We start from the raw sequence: 12,404 nt of genomic DNA, 5'->3' as shown, positions 1-12,404 counted from the left end.
GAATATTACACCCAAATTCCAGAGTTCCTAAGTCAAACTGAAAATATTGCAAGCAGCAAGAAAGAAACAACTCGAGTCTTGTGGAGCCACAGTCATGATAACACAAGATTTAGCAGCTTCTACATGAAAGGATCAGAGGGGTTGGAATATGATATTCCAGAGGGCAAAGGAGCTAAGATTACAACCAAGAATCAGCTACCCAGCAAAACTGAGTATAATCCTTCGGGGGGGAAATGGACATTCAGTGAGATAGAGGACTTTCAAGCATTCTTGATGGAAAGACCAGAGCTGAATAGAAAATCTGACTTTCAAATACAAGACTCAAGAGAAGCATAAAAAGGTAAATAGGAAAGGAAAACATAAGGGACTTCAGGTGAAACTGTTTACATTCCTATATGAGAAAATGATATTTGTAACTCATAAGACTTTTCTCACTATTAAGGTAGTCAGAATAAGTATATATAGAGGACACAGGTATGAGTTGAATATGAATAGATGATATCTCAAAAATAAAATTAAGGTGTGAGAAAAGAATGTACTGAGAGAGAAGGGAAGATGTAGAATGGGGTAAATTATCTCACATAAAGGAGGCAAGAAAAAGCTTTTACACTGGTGGAGAAGAGAGGGATGGTGAGGGAGAGTAAATGAACCTTATTCTCATCAGAATTGGTTCAAAGAGGGAATAAGATACACATTCAATGGTTATAGAAATCTATCTTACCCTTCATGAATGTAGGAAGGGAAGAGGATAAAAGAAGGGAGGGGGTGATAGAAAGGAGGGAAGGGTGGGGAAAGGGGTAGTCAGAAGCAAAACACTTTTGAGGAGTGACATGGTGAAAAGAGAGAGAATAGAAAAAGTGGGAGTAGGGGGAATAGAATGGAGGGAAATACAGTTAGCAATAGTAACTGTAAAAAAAATTTTGAAGCAAGTTTCTCTGATAAAGGCCTCATTTCTCTAATATATAGATAACTGTGTCAAATTTATAAAAATAAGAGCCATTCTGCAACTGATAAATGATCAAAAGATATAATCGGTTTTCAGATGAAGTAATTAAAGCTACCTATAGCCATATGAAAAAATATTCTAACAGTATTGATTGGAAAAATGCAAATTAAAACAATTCTGAGGTACTACCTCATATCTCTTAGATTAGATAATAAGACAGAAAAGGGAAATGACAAATGTTGGAGACGATGTGGGGAAAATGAGACCTTAATGTATTGTTGGCAGAGTTGTGAACTGATTCAACCATTCTATAGAGCAATTTGGAATTATACCCACAGGGCTATAAAACCATGCCTTTGACATAGCAATATCATGACTAGGTCTGTATCCCAAAAGAGATGAAAAACAAAAAAGAAAAGGACCTATGTGTACAAAATATTTATAGCAGCTCTTTTCTGGGGGTAAAGAATTAGAAATTGAGGAGATGCCCATCAATTGGGAATGACTGAATAAGTTGTGGTATGGAATTATGATGGAACATTATTGTACTATAAGAAATGATGAGAGGGATGCTTTTAGAAAAACCTGGAAAGACTTGCATGGTTTGATGTAAAGTGAAATGTACTGGATACAAAATAATAGTAATATTGTAAGATGATCAGCTGTGAATGACTTAGCTATTCTCCCAATAAAACAATCCAAGATGACTCTGAAGGACTTAGGATGAAAAATGCTGTCCATCCCCAGAGAAAGAACTGATGGTGTCTGAATACAGATTGCAGAATTTTTTTTTACTTTTTCTTGAGTTTTTTTTTTCCCCACAACATGACTATTATGGATATGTTTTGCATGACTACACCTATATAATCTATATGGAATTGCTTGCTTTCTCAATGGAAGGGGAAGGGAAGAAGGGATTGAATTTGGGACTCAAATTTTTTAAAACAAATGTTAAAAATTGTTTTTACATGTAACTGGGGAAAAATTAAATACTAAATAAAAAAGTTTGACTGCATTTAAAATCCACACCCAGAGGAATCAGTTTTTTTTAAGACAAAGTCTTACTGATATAGTCCAGAATATAGGGAATGCAACACAAATCAATCTCACAAAACAATAATTCCCAAACCATTTACATTTGCCTTTGAAAAGTAGAAAACTGAGAATTGAGGGTAGTTCCCTTTCCTACAGTACACAAAAATGCTGATTTTTATTCAGTAATCCTATACTAAAATTAGTGTAAAGATTAATTTATATACTACAAACAAAAAAATTGTATTATTAAAACCTAGACAATGACAGTGACTGTAATACAATGTATTTTTATGGTTTTTCCTAAGTTGACTTACTCTAGCAAAGCAATTAAGTAGACGTTTATCAAAATCATCTGTGACTCTGCCTCCATATTGTACTTCTCCAATCATGTAGCGTACTGTAGTCCATGATACTCCCTGTTTAAAAAACATCTAGTTATAACTAAAATCAATAAAATGAACAATAATAAACATCTTGGGGCTTTGATTTCAGGGAGAGAGTTGAGGAAGTTGGGACCAGTAATAGGAAGCCTTGTATTTCTTGAAAATACTAAACATAGTTACATGGAAAAATTTATTATATATTAATCAGAGCTCACTTATTTACATTGTTTAATAGTTTACAATTTGTTTATCAAGGAAAGTCTATAACAGGAAGCACTACTGTATTGTGCGTCCCATAGGTTATCTCAAGTAGGACATTTGGCCAGATGAAGTATGATGCCACAGTTTCTTTACTTCCTTTTCCTGATTCATAACCTGAGGTTATGAGGTAGTAAATAAAGTTTGTAACCTTGGTAGAGAGAAGAGGATGTGTGTTCTCACTGGGAGTGGGTTAGATATGGGTGAACAAGAAAATTGTTGAAATTGGTGTGAACTAGCAAAATCAAAGGTATCTCATAAACTAAAAAGAGTTGGCAAATGCTGATTTGGGAATTATCAAGAACAAAAGGCATGAGTACAGAAAAATACTACTCACTTTCTTGATATCACATTCATCAAGGTGGTTCTGTATAAATTGAACACTTGCTGTAAAGTCAGCTGAATTAAACTCGTAAGGAATATTCCATCCTAAGGGGCCAAACTTGCGTCGTTCCTTTAAAAAAAATAACCACAGAAAAGCAAATGTTCAGTAGAATATTCTTTTTTTTAATATGATGTTTGCTTCTCCTCAATGGAGTGAAATTTAATAAACAAGAACAGTAAGAGCTACCAGAGATGCCTAAAGAAGTTGACACAGGCTTAATAAGCCATGGTGCACACACAGCCGACAAACATTTTTTGGTCATTCTATACACAAACAGTACTGAAGAAGAGACCTTGAAACTATTTACCATGACTTGGAGCAAAATCAGTATCTCTAAATTTAAAAGAATTCAACTCCATTGTTGATTCATAAGAATACAGTTTGTTATTAATACATTAAGTTTTTGAATTGTTCAAATTTAAAATGTTAGGGTCTATATTTTTCACTTTTAAGAACACAGCTTCTGTGATTCAAAGGAATTTAAACTCCTTCCTAGTTCCACTGGGTAATTTTGTAATTGGAAAGAGAGAGGGAGAGATAGATACATAGATAAATGATAGATAGATAGATTGATAGAGAGAGAGACAGAGACAGACAGACAGACAGACAGACAGAAGGTGAGATTATGACTGTTGATACAAACATGATATGTCTGTCAAAACTTTTATGTTACCACACAGCCACCTCTACAAAATTTCCCTTGGTGCCTGTCCTTTCTGTTTACTAAATAAAGTTGAAATATCACCATAAAAGGATAACTAAACAGGAAGAGCAGACAAGATCCACAGAAATCTGAACTGTTGTCAAAAGACAAGCATCCTTGGGGCGGCCAGGTAGCACAGCGAGTAGGAGCACTGGCTCCAGTGTTGAGAAGACCTGGAGATCGAATCCCGGGCTCAGACACTTAGCACCCACCCAGAAACACCTGGCCATGTAACCTTGAGCAAGTTACTTAACCCTAATTGCTTAGAGGTGGCCAGGTGGCTCAGCGAGTAAGAGCACCGGCTCCAGTGTCGGGATGACCTGGATCAAATCCGGGCTCAGATACTCAGCACCACACCCAGAAATAACTGGCCGTGTAACCTTGAGAAAGTTACTTAACCCCGATTGCTTTAAAAAAAAAAAAAAGACCAGCATCCTTCCGTTGTTCTGATTCTCTGGCATCTATCTGAATGATGTGTAAGTGTTGGGACTGGTATTTTTGGGTCTTAGACATATATGAGTCATACAGATGACCCCTAATTTATCACCTTCTGTGCTAGTGTATATCTGGGCCTATAACTGGTCCCCAAGTAATTATTTCTGTCAATGAAATTTATATTATTTATTAGCAGAATTATTAGCAGAAGCCACTTATTAACATGTAGCCCCAGTGCTTGAGGTGGGGGGCCGTAAAGTGCTTTCCCTGTGTACTAAACATTTAGAATTAGACTTCTTAGTGCCCCTCTGGACTTTCCCTTATTGACTCTTCTTCATTCCTTCAACTACATTCCCCTTTCTTCCCCCACCTTCTACCTCCAAGCACAAAGTAGGCGGGGAGATTATGGTAAAAGCTGGTTGTAAAAGGACCATTCTAGTTTTTCTCTCCACTCCTACCCAAAGTCCTAATAAAATCCTTGCTTTTAGTAGAATATAGACTACTTTTGATATCTGAATTTAGCATGTCATTTCCCAACTCTGTCTCCCAGGCTTGAAATATACCAATTCTCCAAATCCACTTCTTATTGTCCCTAGGTTTTTCCAAGGCACAGCTCCTCTCGGGTGCCAGGCATTACATTAGCAGCTAGGTATACAAAGATACAAAATGAAAATAATCCCCATCCTCCAGCAACCTACATTTTATTGCCCATCGACTTTTTGACCCTATCTGAAGGGCTCTACCAAGCTGTGCCTTTTCATAGCCACTGTAAACAGTTGTGCAACATTTAGAAAACATTTTATGAGTTTGACTTGTTTACTTATTAAATAAATGCACCTAGGTCCGGCATGAGCATAGGAAGGCCCTTGCTCTACTATGTGTACAAAAGATAAGCTTAAAAAGATGATGATGTGAGACACTTAGTCCATTGTAAGAAGTGGTCAGCTCTGACGTGCATCATGTATACATGTTAATTTGAAATATTTAAAACACATTAGTCTCTATTTTATATAAATCAAAAGACTAGGTGTTAAGAGTTCAAAAAGTATTCACAGTTGAACCATTTTAAACCATAAAGTATTTATTTTGGGGGCGTGGTGGCCGGAACCTGTGATTTCATTGTATGGGAACTCCCTCTGCCAATGCAAAGTGGCTGAAATTGGTCTAACTTAAAGTATTAGAGAGCAAGGAAAACCCAGAGGTTAAGTGGTTTAAAGGGGTACGACTTGAACCTGGGTCTAAGGTTTGCCTTTATAAGTTTATTCTTCACTAAAAGGAAGCTTTTAAAATTGTTTTATTAATCAATTTATTTTTAGTTTTCAACATTCATTTCCACTAGATTTTGAATTCCAAATTTCCTCCCTATCTCTCCCCTCCCTCCACCCCCCAACAGTGTGCATTCTGATTACCCCTTCCCCCAGTCTGCCCTCTCTTCTATCACACACACATCCCACTTCTTTTATTCCCTTCCCTTCTATTTTCCTGTAGGGCAAGATAGATTTCTATACTCCATTGCTAAAAGGAAGTTTTTATAGAGAAGAATAAAGTCACTGTTTGCTATGCAATTTTGGAGAGAAGAGAATCATCACCTAATGAGCACTGTGTGAAAAACCATTAAGTGACATTGAAATGAATGTACAAGCTTCTTTCCTCTCCTGTGCAGCCTCTACCATACTTCTGAGCATACAAGTCTTTCTTGATAGCTACTTATTTGATGGGGAGTAATGAAAAACATGTCTCCTCTCAGTCTTTTGCCACCATACATGGGGGACCAGGTTCATTAGTAGGGGTTCAGATTCACTATTGAGCAAGATGGAGAAGTATGGTTTGATTCCAAGTTGGTATGGCTTTCCTTTATCTTATGTAAATATGTATTTTTAAAGCTTCATTATTTAATTTCAAATCTGTGATTAGGATATTTCCAGAAGTCCAGTACCTTATGTATGAACTGGAATAAGCTGGACCTCCAAGGAACATGGAAAACACCAGCCTGTCTACAACAGAGCAAGGTTTATATGATCACAGAAATGGAGGTAGGCAAGTGCCTGTGGGCTGGCATCAGTCATTTACTCCCTATTTTCCTCAATCATGGATACGAAAAAGAAAAGAAATCCTCACTATTTTAGCAAGGAAGATGTGGGGGGAGGAAGAAAATTGGATATTACTTTTATCTATGTGGTGGTTCATTTAGACTGAACTGAGTGAAAAGGAACTTCTTTCCCAGAGCTGCTTAAATTGGCTTTAGGAAAACATTACCATTTATTTTCACTAAGAAATTGCAATTTAGTTATCTCTTAAAATGTGATCTTTGACAATTGCTCAAAATGCCTACATTTGTTTCACATTTATGTTTCTTACTACCATTTCCATTTTAAAACTTTTCTTTCCAAGTGTTTTTTTTTATTTTCACTTAAAACAAAAGGAGTTGTTTTAGATCATAATGAGAAAAGAAGGTTAAATTCTAGGTTTTCTTTTCTAAGTGACTTTATTACTACTTTTACTATTCACCTGTCAGTTTCTACTAGTTTTTGTTTGGTCTTTGCACAGAATAGGCAGTTAATAAATGCTTGTTGGAGTGAGTGGAATTCCACAAAGTGCTTCCATCGGTCTCTTTAAGGGCTAAGACTACACTAAAACCAAGCAGAGAATTCAAACTTTACCTATTGAATTTAACCAAATTTCCCCCTTCCCCAAGCTACTCCTACTTCATATCATTAGGGTGTTAATAAATCTATCAGCATTTCTAAATCAGGGGCTTGTTCAGTTTATTTGGATAACTGTTTCTATTCTATTCAACCTGACTGTTATTTACAGTGCCCAGAGATTTGTTTGGCAATATGGAAATACAAAAGAAGTGTCTTATAAGACCTCTGCCTTCAAGGAATTTACAAATCAACCCAGTTGGGGAAAGAACACATAGATGAAATAGAGAACAAAAACTAGAGAGAATCAGATTTAACGTGGCAGAGAATGTAAGTATTATGGGAGTTCAAGTAAAGGGAAAGACTGCCATGAGACAGACATTAAACTGAGGGATTTTATGGGAAGAAGTAGCCTCTGAAATAGAAAGGGGTGCATGTAATCTCCTATGGACAGAGACCAGCATGGGGCAGCTTTCTTTGGTTTTGTCCAAAAAAAAAGGGGGCAAATTGAAGTTCAGAAATATTATACTGTGGGGAAGTCCGAGTGAATTTGAAAATGAGAAGACAAACCAAGTTCTTTATTTCAGAAGAGCTAGGCAGGAATGCTGAGAGGAGTACCAGACCACAAGTGAACTCCTGGGAGATGAGCCAAGAATCAACGAAGGCAGAGCTGAACAGGCTGGGTGACCACACTGGCTGAAGGTCAAATGGGAAGGAGAGTCAGGTAGCATCAGAAGAGAAATCATGAATAAAGTGAATTGTCTTTGCACTGTGTGGGTTCCAAGAGAGACTGAGCCAGAGCGGGGATTTGGGGCTTGGGGAATAACATGAAGATAGTGTGGACATGAGCACAGTCTTTTCAGGAGCCGGTGCTAGACCTCTTTTTGCTTGGCAAGCTGCAAATGATGAGGTTAGGTGAGTGATGTGGAACTGGGAAGGGATTTAAATGTCAAGATACTCTGAACTTTATTTGACACCCACAGTAAGTTTTTAAGGAGGAAAGTGGTGATAAGAACTATTTTTAGAAAAACCAATATACTACGCACTATATTTATTAAGGGCTAGCTATGTGCCAGGGCATGTGCTAAGCATTTATAAGCAAGATTCTGAGAAAATGTCCATAAAGTTTCCACCAAAGGGGTTACTGACAAAAAAAGATTGAGAAACCCTAATTTAGGAGAGAAATGTGATTGAATTTAATAGCATCACAAAGGTATGAGTAAGTTAAATATGGATTTGCTAACTAAATCCCAGAAGACTAGCATGAGTAGATAGTAATCAAAGTAACATAGGCTTCTGAGATTTAAGAGAGAATAAGAAAGGTGAAGGGACCTTATTTAATAATCTTAATTCCTTAGGTATTACTTATAGAATTCACAGAATAATTGCTCACATTGTACTGTATCATTGCATATTTACCATGAAAGGGAGAATTATATCTTCCTCCAATAAGCACAATGGAGCAATTGAATTATCACTGCTTGGGATGGTAGCACAAAATATATTCTTTGAAGACTTGAAATCCAATAGCAATAAATAATACATAATTACCTAATAATATATATGATAAGGTCTGCTAAGGTTAATCATTATCAGATAGGTTTTACAGTGTCTTAAAAGATGGGATTTAAAATTCAAGGGTCAAAATAAAATTTTGAAAAGCAATGAAATATTAGTTGTATTAACTATTCTCATTAGTAATTATGTCTAATAGAGGTGATTATATATATGTACTGGTTGTAGGTCTCTTCCTTAGATGTGTGTAGGCCCCAGAATAGAGCCCAACAAAGTGGCTTGTCTTAGGGGAGACAGATGCCTGGAAAGGACATATGCTTAATAGTTTCCAGAGTGGGCAACTGAATCCTCTGTCACCTTTGTTATAGGATTGAGTGGCTACCTTCCTGAGCCAGGAATAGGGATGGCTCTTGAGAAACTCACATTTCTCTGTCCTTTGCCTGGATTTGTCCTTTACTTGGGGAGAATGCAAGAATAGGTTAGAATTAGAACTTTGAACTTTCCCTTTCTGTGCATAAGAGGCACATATTTTCTGATGTGGAGTGATCAGTAGTACGTTAAGAACAAGTGGTACTGGGGATCAACTAAATCAGAAGAAGCTCTCTTCCTACCCCCTAATATACAGTAACATATAAAAGACCAAAATAATTGGCTGTTACCTAGTAATTATGCTTAAATTGATTTTAAAATGAAATTTTAATATTTCATATGTTCTATTAGATGGATTTTAAAATGCAAAACAGAGTTTTGAAGCATGCTGATCTGTCTTTGAGAACAGTCCATTATGGACATGAAAAGGGGTTTGTTTAACTGCCAACATTGACAGTAGAACTAAAGAGCAAGTAATCTAACACATTAATTATTTGGTGACTATTATGTCACTTGGTTACTGAAGAAGTGAAGAGTCTAGGGAATCTCAATAAAATCTAAAAGAGGAATATATGATAGGCAGGAAATGCAGATAATAATAAGAAATCAAATTTACTTAAGTTCCGTTTAAAGCAGATTATCCTACAGTGACTCAGTTTGCTATATATAATGCAGAAGCTGCTTTTAAATACCTGTACAGTGGAGTGCAAAAAAGCCACGGTGTACAGCATCGGCTTCCACATGGGCAAATTGCTGACATCAAGGAGGTCTTGATTAATTCCAGCAAATGTTCTTTTTAAACCTGCACGTACCCCTTGGGGCGGTTCATTAGTGAACTTTATAGAAGTCTATCATAAAAACAAATATATTAGTTTTACTTATGAAAAATTCACACAAGAAGACAAAAAACTAATTAAAAAGAAGTCAACATATTTATGATACAAATAACTTTAGCTGAAATTCAGCCAAGTACCCACTAATTAAATTGAATATAGCCAATAAGCCATAAATTAGTATCTAGTGTTACAATTCACTTGTGGGAATGTTAACTATATACTGGTGATGACAGCATATGATTTTTATAGGGCAGGTTCTGTTAGTGTCCTGAACAATTCTGTATTTATCCAAATTACTCCAGCCTCATCTGTAGAGCTAGAGTAATTTAACAACAACTGGCATTTCCCCAGTACAGTGAAATTTCCAAAGGCTTTCCTCAGGTCAACTCCTTTGGGGGATAGGTAGTAATTATAACCATTTTACAGATGAGAAAACTGAGAGGAAAATTATTTGCTCATGTTTCCATGGTTATCACAGACTCCATTTGTCACATAACAAACCTGTAGCAATGTGATCGGAAATTTTTCATGTGCTTCGGTAGTTATCCAGACACGGAAAGTCTCATTACTAGCTTCAGTGGTAAGCAGTGTTTCTAATAATTCTTCCATGAATTCTAGACCAAGATGACAATTCTGAAGTAATACCCAGCCACCCTGTATCCAAAAAACAATTTAGTCATGGATGTCATTTTTGCATTGTTGTAGACAAGATGTATAAATTCTTCCATCCCGTATATGGTTTAAAAACTAATTTTATGTTTTTATACGGTTAATTTGTCACTTTTATAAACTACTAACTTTCAAAATCAAATGGATTTGAAATAATTTTCTGCATTAACTAGTCCAGTAGAGCACTGGAAGAAAACCAGCTAGCCTGAGTTATGTGGTACAGCGTGAGCACCATCTAGCGATGTAAATGGGTACTTTGCAGGCTAGAATGGCCATGCCTTAACCTTACATTTTCATTCTTTGTAATAAACCAAGTATTGACATATCTAAGAAACAAGCTGCCAATGAGAGACCAGCAAACTCAATACTTTACTTTTTAACAAAGATTGATCCATAAGGTTTATATTCTTTTGGTTTTGTAATATTTCTGGAAAACTACAAGTTATTGCTGGAAAGTAGTGATTAAATCCAAAATTGAAGGCAATAATCCGCCATTATAGTGGTGAGCCTGGTTCTCTCTTTCCCCTGCTAACCCATACCCCATTACAACTTCAGAACAAACCATACAGTCTAGTTGTGCAGTTAATATTTCTACTATTAGACTGGGTCTATATTTTACTCATCTTCGCATTCTATCCAAAAGCCTAACATGAGGTCTTTTGTACATAACAAATATTTGTGGAATAAACGAATGAATGCTGAGAAATAGCAGCAAGAAACTGGAAAACCTGGCAAAAAATGGAAGGTTACAGAACTTGGAAATTTTATGTTTTTCTCTGAGCATACTGTACCAATGGGGACTGGGGAAGAGGACGTCAAGTGTCCCTAGTCAAGTGTCCTCTCAACTTTCTTCCTAGGCACCCTAGCAAAACTTTTAAACTCTTCCCTGTTGAATAAGATCAGACTTACCAAGAATCTGTGGGTTTTGTGGCATTAGCCTAGGCACTTTTGTAGTATTATTGATGGGCATTTGCAGGAAAATTCTAATCAAAGGAAGTCTTTTCAATTTCCTTTATACTTTCTGTGGGTTGCTTTTTATTTATTTATTTTTTTACTTTTTCCTTCTTTTTGGAAAGTAGAACCCAAGTATAATTCTTTTTTAAAACCAGAAGTCATTTTTACAAAGTTTTCCTCTTTAACAAATAAGAATTAGATCACAAATATTTATGAACAATCATTATCTGCAACATTTATTAAGCACTCACCTGTAAGTGGCATTGTGCTAGCAGAGATTAACACAGAAAGTCACAATGCTATTCTTACTCCAGAACAGCATTATTTCTAATTCATACAACATTGAAATGCACATCCAAACAGGCTAAGACTATATATCCTCAATAAACTAAGCCTGGGAAATAACTTGGTAAGGACCAATTCCCTGAATATCGTCTGGATATTGTGTGAACTATGAGTAGTACTCAATGTTTTTATGCTAAGAAATTCCATTAGCATTTTCTAGGTCCATATATTTGGAGCTGGAAGGAACATTAGAGGTCATCTAATCCAACCTCTTCTGTTATGGCTGAATAAATTGAGGCCCAGAGGGGTGAAGTGATTATAGAACGTGACAGAGCTAAGATCTGAACTCAGGTCCTCTGATTCCAAATCTATTGCTCTTTCTTCTGTATCACACTAGTGCAGGAGCTTGTAGTACCAGGTACCATTAAAATGAACCTCCTGGATATAAGTATCAAGGTAACAAGTTCTTCATTCAGGGGAAATGGCAGCAATACAGGTCCAGAATTCAAACAAAGATTTGCTCGATAAAGTGAATACTTTGGTTCACCAAGTAAGAATAGACTATATACAGACAACTATTTTCACATGGTATTTATTAAAGTTAATTAAGCAAAAAAGATAGAGGCTTTGGTTTGTCTGGGGATTAATGACTAGCTAGAAGAGGATGATGACCCAAAGTCATGTTTTAGGTCGTTAAACCTTCTCTAGCCATTAATTTCAAAGAACATGTGGCACCAAGGCTATTATTTGCATTCTAAGATGGAAAGTTTAAAAATAAGTCAGTGGATTTATTTTATTTTATTTTTTAATGGTGCTACTTCTTCAATTGCTATGATAGGTCCAGGGCATTTCTAGAGAATTAATGTCCTGTGTATTTATTAGGTTTTATGTGAATTATAGCTCAAGATTCTTTTCAGCTTGCAGCTATTAATAAAAATTAATATCAATACTTGAACTTAGCATTCTGAAGTGCTTTTTATTTGCCTGAA

The 12,404-nt window shown here is 36.1% G+C and overlaps 1 protein-coding gene across 1 annotated transcript in view; it reads right to left on the bottom strand.

The window, feature by feature from the left end:
• DNAH8 (dynein axonemal heavy chain 8) overlaps positions 1 to 12,404 on the bottom strand; it is a 406,776-nt gene that overhangs the window by 62,283 nt on the left and 332,089 nt on the right. Inside the window, exons 84-87 of the mRNA XM_069073664.1 lie at positions 10,009 to 10,161; positions 9,364 to 9,519; positions 2,960 to 3,076; positions 2,296 to 2,397 (exon numbers count right to left, since the gene is read on the bottom strand). Coding sequence (XP_068929765.1) covers positions 2,296 to 2,397; positions 2,960 to 3,076; positions 9,364 to 9,519; positions 10,009 to 10,161 — 528 coding nt within the window. The remainder of the gene's footprint in view (positions 1 to 2,295; positions 2,398 to 2,959; positions 3,077 to 9,363; positions 9,520 to 10,008; positions 10,162 to 12,404) is intronic.

This window comes from Petaurus breviceps, unplaced genomic scaffold (assembly GCF_028583685.1).
Source record: "Petaurus breviceps papuanus isolate PSGF00001 unplaced genomic scaffold, PetGlider_PUasm1.0 90865, whole genome shotgun sequence".
Lineage (NCBI taxonomy): Eukaryota > Metazoa > Chordata > Mammalia > Diprotodontia > Petauridae > Petaurus > Petaurus breviceps.
The sequence above is the reverse complement of the archived record's forward strand: the minus strand, read 5'-3'. Positions and strand labels throughout refer to the sequence as shown.